This window comes from Fukomys damarensis, unplaced genomic scaffold (genome assembly GCF_012274545.1).
Source record: "Fukomys damarensis isolate Sample0158 unplaced genomic scaffold, DMR_v1.0_HiC HiC_scaffold_20, whole genome shotgun sequence".
In the NCBI taxonomy this organism is placed as follows: domain Eukaryota; kingdom Metazoa; phylum Chordata; class Mammalia; order Rodentia; family Bathyergidae; genus Fukomys; species Fukomys damarensis.
Window position 1 is genome coordinate 19,042,082 of NW_022900932.1, and position 10,310 is coordinate 19,052,391.

At 55.2% G+C, this 10,310-nt stretch overlaps 2 protein-coding genes across 9 annotated transcripts in view; one reads left to right on the forward strand and one right to left on the reverse strand.

The window, feature by feature from the left end:
* Cdh23 (cadherin related 23) overlaps nucleotides 1–10,310 on the reverse strand; it is a 336,018-nt gene that overhangs the window by 41,248 nt on the left and 284,460 nt on the right. The window lies entirely within an intron of this gene.
* Vsir (V-set immunoregulatory receptor) overlaps nucleotides 1–10,310 on the forward strand; it is a 27,572-nt gene that overhangs the window by 7,784 nt on the left and 9,478 nt on the right. The window contains exons 2-4 of the mRNA XM_033766573.1: nucleotides 3,922–4,535; nucleotides 5,024–5,080; nucleotides 10,123–10,230. Of these exons, the coding sequence (XP_033622464.1) occupies nucleotides 3,922–4,535; nucleotides 5,024–5,080; nucleotides 10,123–10,230 (779 nt within the window). The remainder of the gene's footprint in view (nucleotides 1–3,921; nucleotides 4,536–5,023; nucleotides 5,081–10,122; nucleotides 10,231–10,310) is intronic.

Here is a 10,310-nt window from a genome sequence, read left to right on the forward strand (position 1 = left end):
TCTTTCTGTCTTTTTTTTTTTTTTTTTTTTTTTTTTTTTTTTTTTTTTTTTTTTTTTTTTTTGGTACCAGGGATTGAACTCGGGGCCTTGCTCTTGCAAGGCAGGCCACCAAACCGCTGAGCTAAATTCCCAGCCCTGAATCTGTTTCTTCATCTTTAAAACAGGGATGAAAGTTGGGCATGGTGGCACACATCTGTAATCCCAGTACCCAGCAGGCTGAGGTAGGAGGATCACTGCAAGTTTGAGGCCAACCTGGGCTACATAGTGAGTTTAAGGCCAGCCTGAAGTGCACAGTGAGACCCCGTCTCAAAAAAACAAAACAAGCCAGGGGTTTAGCTCAGTGGTTCTGCCACCTGTCTTGCAAGTGCAAGGACCCAAGTTCAATCCCTGGTACCAAACCAAACCAAACAAAAACAGGGATAATAATACCCACATGGGGAGGGGTTTAGAATTAAATGAGACAAGTAAGTGGTCATGACAGCTCCTCCTCCTGTGCACAGCATTTCAGAGCTGTCAGGGGCCTCAAAACATGGAATCCCTCTTCCCCTCTGGTACTGGGAATTAAACCCAGGGCATTCACACTGACCTACATCCCCAGCCCTTTTTCTATTTTGAGACAAGTTCTCCCTAACTGGGCTAGAACTTGTGATCTTCCTGCCTCAGCCTCCCAGAGGACAGAGATTACAGGTGCACTGCCACTGTGCCTGGCCCATGGGGCATCTCTTAAGTGCACATGAAGGGAGGGAGGACCAGAGAAGGTTGGGACTCACCCAGGGCCACACAGCCAAGTGTGGGAGCTCTCAGTTCAAACCAGAGTTACAATCCTGAGATGGAGTTTCCTGGTGTTTGTCATGTGGGTGCCCCTGCAGCCTTACCCAGCGGCAGGTAGGGGATGAGGTGGGAGAGGCCTTGGGCCCCAAGAACAGCACAGTGGCCAATGGCCATGGGCCGGGTCCTCTTCCTGGCCCCTGTGCCCCTGGCCACCCTGGAGCCAGGGCCCTTCCTCCCCACCCACGTTCCCTGTCCCCAACAATGACCCAGGTGTCTGAAAGGATCTGCTCCTGACAATAAGCAACATCCTCTTGCCAAATAATTATGATTCCAGCCGGGCGATGCTTCCCTGCTGACAGGAGAGTGGGCAGGCGTGGGCCTTCTTTTCCCCGGGCTGTGCCCTGGAGCATCTCCCAAGGACCGGCAGAACCGGTGGCTGGGCCCTCAGACACAAGTGCAGAGGTGTTTATATGGCCAGGAAGAGACTGTGAGGACCCCTAGCCCGCTCCTCTCCAGACCCTCTTGCTGGAGACTGAACCCATGCGCCTGCCCACCCCCAGGGCAGCTTCTCTTTTTCTAAAAGGGGAAGAGGTCCTTCAGGGCCCTTTGGGGTGGTGAGCAGCATGTGTACGCCTATGTATGGGGTGCGGGGATTGAGAAATGCCCCTTCCTGTTGTCCCCACATCATGCTTCTCTGTGTCCCCCTGTGGGTCAGGGCTAAGGATCTCTTCCTTGCAGCCATGGTGTAGGCCTGGGGTCATGGGCACTAGTGCTTGAGCCCAGAGAGCTCTCCACCTGGGGCTCTGCCCCCCACCCTCCCATTTGTCTGAACCCTCAGCCACCAACCATCCATGCTTCTGCCTCCTTAGTGGCTCTGCCCTCACCAGTTTGGCTCGGTGCTCTACTGCTTTTTTGTTTTGGTTTTCTAAGACAGGATCACACTATGTAACCCGGGCTGGACTTGAACTCACAACAACCCTCCTGCCTCAGCCTCTCCAGTGCTGGGATCACAGGCACGCTCCACTTCTTGCTTTTGCCTCCACTCCCCACTGCCTGTCCCCTTCATCCAGCCCAGGCCTGCAGCCCCAGCCTCTGCTAAGGCTGCCCTCCTGACAGCCCCTGGTGTTTGGGTGCACGGGGCATGGGCTGTTGGAGCTGGACTTGGCAAAGACCCTGGATGCAGAGGTGGTGGGAGCCATCATGTAGGTTCCAGGAGATGCTCCAGACTTCCCTCTGGGTGGACAGTGGTTCAGGCTCCACTTCCTGTGTGTGGCACAGCATGCCTGGGTCCGTGACAGGGAGGGACATCCAGCTGGCACGGGCAAAGCCGGGCACTGCCAGGTGGTCTGGAGCACCGAGCCTGCTTTGGGGTGAGAACAGGGTGAGCGGAGGCTCCTACTCTGCCGAGCTTCTACAGGGACCCTGGGGGTCATCTCTGCACTGAGCCTGAGGGTGAACTGGTTGCCCTTTAGATGAGGGGTTTGGGCCCTGGTTTCCTCATCAGTGAAGTAGGACTGAACACGGAGCCTGGCTGGTGCGCTTGTCAGAAATGCATGACAATGCAGTGGAAATGAGGGCACCCTCAGCCCTGTGCACAGCGCGTTGTTTTCCTACAGTCCCAACAAAATCCTGCTTGTCTGCAGACCCTGTACTCAGGCTCTGAGTTCAGATCCTCTGTATCTTCAGCCACACCACCTTCCCCTCCCCAGCCTGTGCTGCTGCACAAAGAGGCCTGGTACTCTTGCCAAGAAGTTCTGAAATCTGCTCACCTTGGCAGTATCTTTCCAAACACCTGGGGCTCCCAAACACAGCTCCCTCTCCTGTGTGCAGAGTGAGGAGAGGCTCTGCTCCCTCAAAACCCACTCCTGCAGACACTCTGGGACTGTGGCTTCGCCTCTCCTGATAAGCTCTCCAAGGTTAGAACACACGCTGCTGTCAGGCACTCACACTTTAGTGAGAAAGGTTTCAATTTGGCTTTTCCATTCCTTTCCCCCACCCCATTCTTAGGAAATGTTTCTTGAGTTGCTGATGGAATCAGAGACCTCTATAGTTTTCAGGTATCAAATACCAGCCACTAGCAAGACCCTTTCTGAACATTTTGTGTAAATGATTACTAATCTTTGCTTCGGTTCTACCAGGTAGATGTTTCCATTTCTGGGTCTCAAGGAGGGTTCTGAGCTCAGAGTCTTAAGTGACTCAGAGCAGCCTGGTCCAACTATAGAAGCTCTAGGCTGCCTTGCTCTGATGGGGCTTTCTGCTCTCCTGGCAAGTCCCAGCCTGCTGCTGAGGGGCCTGGGCTCTGAGGGCAGGGCAGGGGCATCTGGAGGAGAAGGTGGCATCATCTAGACTCTAGGGCAGTGATGGTGAACCTTCTAGAGACCGAGTGCCCACACTGCAACCCAAAGCCCACTTATTTATCGCAAAGTGCCAGCATTGCAGTTAACCTGAACACTGAGGCTTTAGTTCAGAAAAAACAACTCATACATCAATACATTTTGTCTTCAAATGGAAACAAATAACACACGTGCCACAGGTTCAGGTCTCTACGATGATCTGGCTGGGACAGTGAAGAGGACAGAGCCATTGGATGCTGTGCATGCTTGCAACCTTCCTTCCCTCTCTGCAGGACCTACAACACACATCACCAAAGAAGCAGGGGCTCCACCCCAGTGTTCTCTTTTCTGAGGCTTTGGGAGGCTCAGCACAGTGAAATGCTGGAAGAATGGTGTAAAGAGGACCAGGAGGAGCAGTCGTGGTGGCGCAGGCCTGTAATCCCAGCATTTGGGAGGCTGAGGCAGGAAGATTGCCACGAGTTTGAGGCTGGCCTACATAGACCCTGTCTCAAAACAAAACAAACAAAAGAGAGGTCCTGGAGATTGCCTCACTTGCTTATTGAGAAACAAAACAAAACAAAAATCCTGAAAAACTAGGATGTGACTCCAAGGTTAGCAGAGAGCCAGGGCCTGGGTTTCTGACCCTGTCCCTCAGGTGTCTTGGGTCCCCTGCAGCCCAAGCTTCCCTGCCACCTTGCCTGGAGACTCTCCACTTGCTGAACTCCATCTGCCCATCAAGTCAAAAGCTTTCCTCCTTCTAGCAGTGCCCTGACTGTCCCCAGAAAGCCACTGCCCTCCTCCTCCAAGTGCCCTGAAGTCTGGCACTGGTTTTCCTTTGTCCACAGGGTTACAAATGCAGCCCATCAGCTCCCAGGGCACCAGTCTTTCATGTGCACGTGCTCTGCCAGTACCCAGGGCCCGCTGCTGGGGAGTGGCTAAGGCCAAGTTTCCTGGCACTGCGAGGGTGCCAGGCAGGTGACAGACTCTCCTTTCTCCAAGCAGGCCTGGTAGCAGCCTTCAAGGTGGCCACGCCATATTCCCTGTACGTGTGTCCCGAGGGGCAGAACGTCACCCTCACCTGCAGGCTCTTGGGCCCTGTGTCCAAAGGGCATGACGTGACCTTCTATAAAACGTGGTACCGCAGCACTCGGAGTGAGGTGCAGGTGTGCTCTGAGCGCCGGCCCATCCGCAACCTCACGTTCCATGACCTGCACCTGTACCACGGAGGCCACCAGGTCGCCAACACTAGCCAGGACCTGGCCCGCAGCCACGGGCTGGAGTCGGCCTCTGATCACCATGGCAACTTCTCCATCACCATACACAACCTGACCGCGTGGGACGTCGGCCTGTACTGCTGCCTGGTGGTGGAGGTGCGGCATCACCACTCGGAGCACAGGGTCCACGGGGCCATTGAGCTGCAGGTGCAGAGAGGTGAGGCGCCCGTGGGACCCCCGATTGCGCGACTGTGTGAGGCGCTGTGCTGGACAGCGTGTGACGCTGGTGTGGCTATGTGAGGGCATGACATGTGGTTTGCTGGTGTGACGGAGAGGAAGGGTGTGTGTGGCCCCAGTTATGACCATGGGACTCGTTCACTGAGTGGTGCACGGACGTGGGCTGGAAGGGTGGCTCCTAATGACACCCCAGAAGGCAGTGGAGGGTGTGGGCCTGAGCCGGGATGGCTGACTTCCCCGTGGGATGCGTGTGTCCCACTGAGGACATGGGCCTGGAGGGCTGCACAGAGCTGTGGGAGCCACAGGTCTCCACTCACTCCAGGGATGAGAGCATGCCAGGCTGTGTGTGTGTTCACGTGTCTCTGTACACATGGCGGGGCAGGCACCAGCATGTGAACTTCTACTGGCCTGGATAAGGCCCCTGCGGGGCCCGACACCCTGTAATAGCCCTTCTCTCTGCTCCTGCAGGCAAAGACCCACCGTCCAAATGCATCATGTATCCATCCTCCCCCGAGGAGAGTGAAAGTAAGTCCCATGCTCTTGTCTCTCTGGGTCCTCATCCCTGACCCTGACCACTTCCAGCCTCTGAGCCCATCACCCCACATGTGGGATCCTCCACCACCCCACCCCTGCTGCTCCCATCCCCTATGGCCCCAGAAGCCCAGTTGCCTTCCAGCTCTGGACCCCAAGGGGCTCCCCACTCCCGCTGTGCAGCAGGCGTCACCAGCTGCACTCTCCAGACATGGGAGCAGCTTCAGAGAGGTGGTGTAGCTTGCCCAAGCTCACACGGCCCAGGGGGAAAGTTAGGATCTGGCTGCAGGTCTTCCTGGCTCTGCTCATCTCCCTTTCTTTCCAGCTCTGGGAAGATGGGACGCAGGGGCAGAACAGTTGCCCAGTGTTTGCCTGGAGAGGGCTCTAAGGGGAAGGGGACCCTAAGGCTCTGAGCAGGGCTGGGCATTCAGGTCAGGTGAGAATGCCCAGCAGCCTGGGGACAACAAGCAAGGCCATGTCTTAGGATGCCCGCTCTTCTGAGCCCTGGCCTCCATGTCCTTCTAGCTGCTCAGTACCTGTCAGGCATCTGGTGCAGACCAGCCCCTGCTGAGCCCTGAGATACAGAGAGACAGCTGTGTCCCTGGCCTCTGGGGGACACCCATGAAGGCCTGAGCCAGAATGGGACCAGCTGACCGGCAGCCCCCAGTCAAGCCTGTGACAACTTTTTACTCCAACTACTCATTTTTCCAAACCAAGGAATAGAATGGTCAGGAGCAAGCACAGAGCATACACTTCAGTCTGAGCCAGGCCACTGCCGAGCGAGCTCGAGGGTCACCTTGGCACCAGCCACTAGACTGTCCTCATTTCCCTCTGTGAGGCTGCTTCCGCCCCATGCAGCCACTCATGATTTGTGCACATGCATGTGTGCATGGGAGAGGGCAGCCCTGACGGTGGGCACGCACAATAGTCACTTCCTCACGGGGCCTTCACTCTGAGCAAGCGCCTAGTCCCACTTCTTCCTCTGAGATCTTGCAGGGCTGCAAGACCCTTGCAGACTGTCACCTCTACCTCTTCCCTGTGTGACAGGCAGGGAAGCCCAGGTTCTGGCAGGGCAAGGGATTTGTTCCGGGTCTCTCAGCCCCAGAACCTAGGATGTCAGACAGCCCGACCCACAGTGCGTACCCTGCCCAAGGGCCAGCTGCCTCCCCCAGGGTCAGCACGACTTTGAAAATAAGCCACAGTCCTGGTGCCAAACACCAGATGCCAAAGGGGATGATGCTGGAGAGACCCGGTATAAAACAGAGAGGACGTGGAGACTCTAGGGGAGGAATCCAGGGGAGGGGAGTACTGGGAAGTCCACCGTGGTTAAAGCCCCCGGGAGAGGCAAAAACCTTGAACTTGACCACCAGATTGATCAGGCTTCCTCTGCTGGGCTCCTCTACCCTTGGGTGTTGACATTTCACTTGCCAGAACTGTAAGGCCTCCCTCTGTCCCCTCCTTCCCCGAGCTGCTATCCAGGACTGGCTCCTTGAGGACCAACGGGACATGCTTGCTTCTGCCACCTCAGTTGAGGGCAAGGCCATGGCTCTGATGATCTCAGATGTCCCCTTCCAAATGCTTGGTTGTGGTAGCATAGGTGCTTGGCACTAGGGCAGAGTTGGTTCCAGATGAGAAAACCTGGCTGCATTTTGGGATGGGGTGTGGGGCATTGGGCAGCACGGCCACCCTCTGGGTACCATTTCCCCACCCAGCACTGGGGCAGCTGCTTCTACCCAGCAGGCAGCAGTGAGTTTATCCAAGGGGCTCTGTGTGCCCAGGTCCAGAGAGCTGGCGGGTGAGACAGTAATGAGGGGTGGGGACTTCCGTGAGCACTCCGGGCCAGTCCCAGTGGCTGTGCATCAGGGTGGGGGCCCAGGGTTGCAGGTGCCACTCAGTTATCAAGGAAAGCCGGAAAGTAGATTTTATGGGAACTCTCAATTTTAACATGCTGGCAGCTAATAAAGAAAATTAAGTCCTTGGAGGGCCACGGATGCAACCTGAGTGGGTTCTAGTGAGAAGCAGGGCAGGGAATTGGTTAAGAGCAAGGGCCTGATGGTGGCCAGGCTGCCGACCCTCTGTGCCTTACTTTGGTCCTCTGTCAGGGGAGCTGATTACTGGAATAGTGCTGCCTTGCAGGGTGCTCCTGAGGCTCACAGGAAGCATCTATTGCATATAAAGTGCTGAGAACCAGGCCTGGCTCGGGGTAGGCGCCTGCGGGTATGGGTTACTGTGGCTTCTTGATGCACACTTCTATCCCTGACTCCAAGTCCACTCACCCGCCCCCTGTGCCAAGGCAGGTAGATGGTAGCAGACAGTGGAACGGTCCAGTTTCCTAAGGGTTCTAGAGCCATTTGCCTGGGTCACCAAGCAGAGCTCTGGTCACCACCAGAGCTGGATGCTAGGTGCACTGTTGCTCACCTCTGGAAAGATCCCAGCCCCTGCTCGCTCTAAGACCTTGCTCCACAGCAGCCCAGCACCCGATCCATGAACAGTGCTGCCAGCCAAGAAGTTCGTTGAGTTTTGCTTCTGTAACTTAGCCTGAATCTCTCAATGTTCTCTTTGGGACATGGGAGAGTAGCTGGGCTAGGCAATTAAGTCAAAGTCCAAAGGCTCAAGGCCCAAGGCTGTGAGCCAGGGAAGTTGGTTGCCAGGCAGCCCCAGTTGCTTAGGGTTTTTCACTGGGCCAGGGAAGCAGGCTGGGCCAGGCAGCCCATCTCTGTTGGTTGTCCCTTCCCACTGACCTAGCAAAGAGCTCCTTCCTCAGCACATCCATGGGGAAGCTGGCAGCCCTGAACAAAGACCAGCTGAGCAGGCTGGGCACACTTCCCAGGGTGGTGTTGGCCTCTGCCAGCGCCTGATCACCTTTCCAGGATGAGCCTGGTCTGGATGGTAAACAAGCAGGTCCTCTCTCTAGGGGATGCCAGCCCAGCCCCTGGCCATGCCCAGGGAGAGCTGTGGCCAGGTTTGGCTCTGCAGAGGACAGCTGAGCCCACGGACCAGTCCCCAAAACCCTATCCCCTGCCACAGCCTCAATGCTCAGCCATGGTTCTAAGGAAACCTAGGCTCTCAGAGCAAAACCGGGTCTTGATGCCCTGGCGAGGCTGCCAAGGAGGGGACACGAGTCAGGCAGGGAGATCTGGCTGAGCCTCCTAGGCAGGCAGAATTAGTGAGCACCTGGAGAACCGCACTGAATGTTGCAAAGTGATAGCTGGAAGAGACCCAATGACCAGAAAAAAAGCACTCTGCAACCAGCACCTCAGATATTGCCCTCAGTGAGGTTTTTGATGAGGTTTAGCAGTACTGAAGCACCAGAGTTACAGAATGTTTTTACTTTCAATATTCCACATTCAAATGTGGTCTTGCTAAGACCTGCAGGGAACCTGCTGTAATGTGGAGTGGAACTCGCTTTGTAATTAGCCCAGCAACTGTTCCTGTACTGATGGGGACTTCTGAAGTGCTCAAAAACTGTTTGCCATGTGAATAAATCCCCTGCAAGTTGTTTATACCACCGGGTTGTTTCACCATACTATGAGATAAAAATGGCCTTTCTTCCCGAATAAAGTGCAAAAGCAACATTTAGACCCTGGCCCACCCTATCCCAAAAGCTCTCTGGGGTGAAGCTGACATAGTGACAAGGTACCCCAGCTATCTTTTGGCCCAGGGAAAGGCTCAAATTGGGAAGGAAATGCATCTACGCTGGTTGTGGTTCCAAAAGCTCTTCTGTTCCCAGCTAAAGTCATAGAGTCAGCAGATGGACTGAAATAAATCCAACCCCCCACACTGCTGGGACCAGGAAGTGTTACAACCTTTTCTGAGGGCAATTTAGCAATAGCCTAAAAGAGAATCCACACCGTGCTCTCTGGCCCGGCACTTTGAGCGCTAGGGATTTATGCCCAGAAGCGTTTGCCTGAGTGGGCAAGGATGCCGTGTAAGGAGTTCACTGCTCTCTCCTCTGTAATGTGGGGAAGGAAGCCGGGAGGGGATGCTTTGCTCGGTCGGGCTGAGCATTGTGTGGTGAAGCCCTGTGCAGAGTGAAGTGGCTCTGTGCCTACACAGAGGGACGTCCACACTCTGCCCATTCAGTGGGAACCGCAGTTGCTAGATGGTCCCACATCTGCCAGAATGCAGGGGTTGGGTCTGGATGGATACGAGACAGGCTGTGGGCATCTGTGGTGTCCCGAAGTGGGCCCAGAGGGGCCAAAGGAGGAGATTTTTGAATATTTTTTTCAGCTTGTACTTTTTTGTAACTTAAACTTAAAAATGTCACCAGGCCGGAGAATGCAAACTTGTAATCTCAGCACTGAGCAGGTGGGGCAGCAGGATCGCTGAGAATTCAAGGCCAGCCTGGGTGATACAGTGAATTCAAGGCTAGTCTGAACCACACAGCGAGACGCTATCTCAACATGACAAAAATTAAAAATGTCAAACAAATAATGAACATTTTTCTAGTTTGCTGTTCCAAATGTTTTTCCTCCGTGACTTCTGTGGTTTCTAGGGGCCAAGATCTACAGGTCTCTCATGGGGCTGGTCGGGACTCTTTATTTTTTAACTGAGGTAAAAAGATATGAATGGATGACATAAATGTCCACTGAACCATGTCTAAGTGAGTGTGCCATTCAGTGGCGTGCAATGGAATCATCTTCTCAATGCTGTACAACCATCAACCGTGGTGCTACCTATTTCTAAGACATTTTCATCCTTTCACCTTGAACTCTGTGGCCTAGTTTCTGGGAAGAGCCTGCTTCCTTTTTCGGGGACAACGTGTGGCCCCAGGTTGTCCAGTTGTTGCTTGGGTAGGGAGTGAGGAGCCTGGGCTCCCCTCCCTGGGGCTGCCGCAGCTGTCAGTCACGGGTCTGGCTTCTCTGTGCTCCCCAGACCTTTTGTGCCGCTGCAGGCCCCTGAGGGACTGGCGGTGGGTCCCGCAGAGAAGGTGGATTTCCTGCTGCCCGGCCTCCCACTCTGGGCCTCACTTACCCCCGCTGCAGCAGGAGCAGCAGGAAGGGGATCTCATCTTGGCTGCTTCTCTGCTCTTACAGACATCACAGCTGCGGCCCTGGCCACAGGTGCCTGCATCGTGGGAATCCTCTGCCTACCTCTCATCCTGCTCCTGGTCTACAAGCAGAGGCAAGTGGCCTCGCACCGCCGTGAGTATCTGCGAGCCGTGTGTGTGTGTGTGTGTGTGTGTGTGTGTGTGTGTGTGTGTCTCTCCCATTGCCCGGTCTCT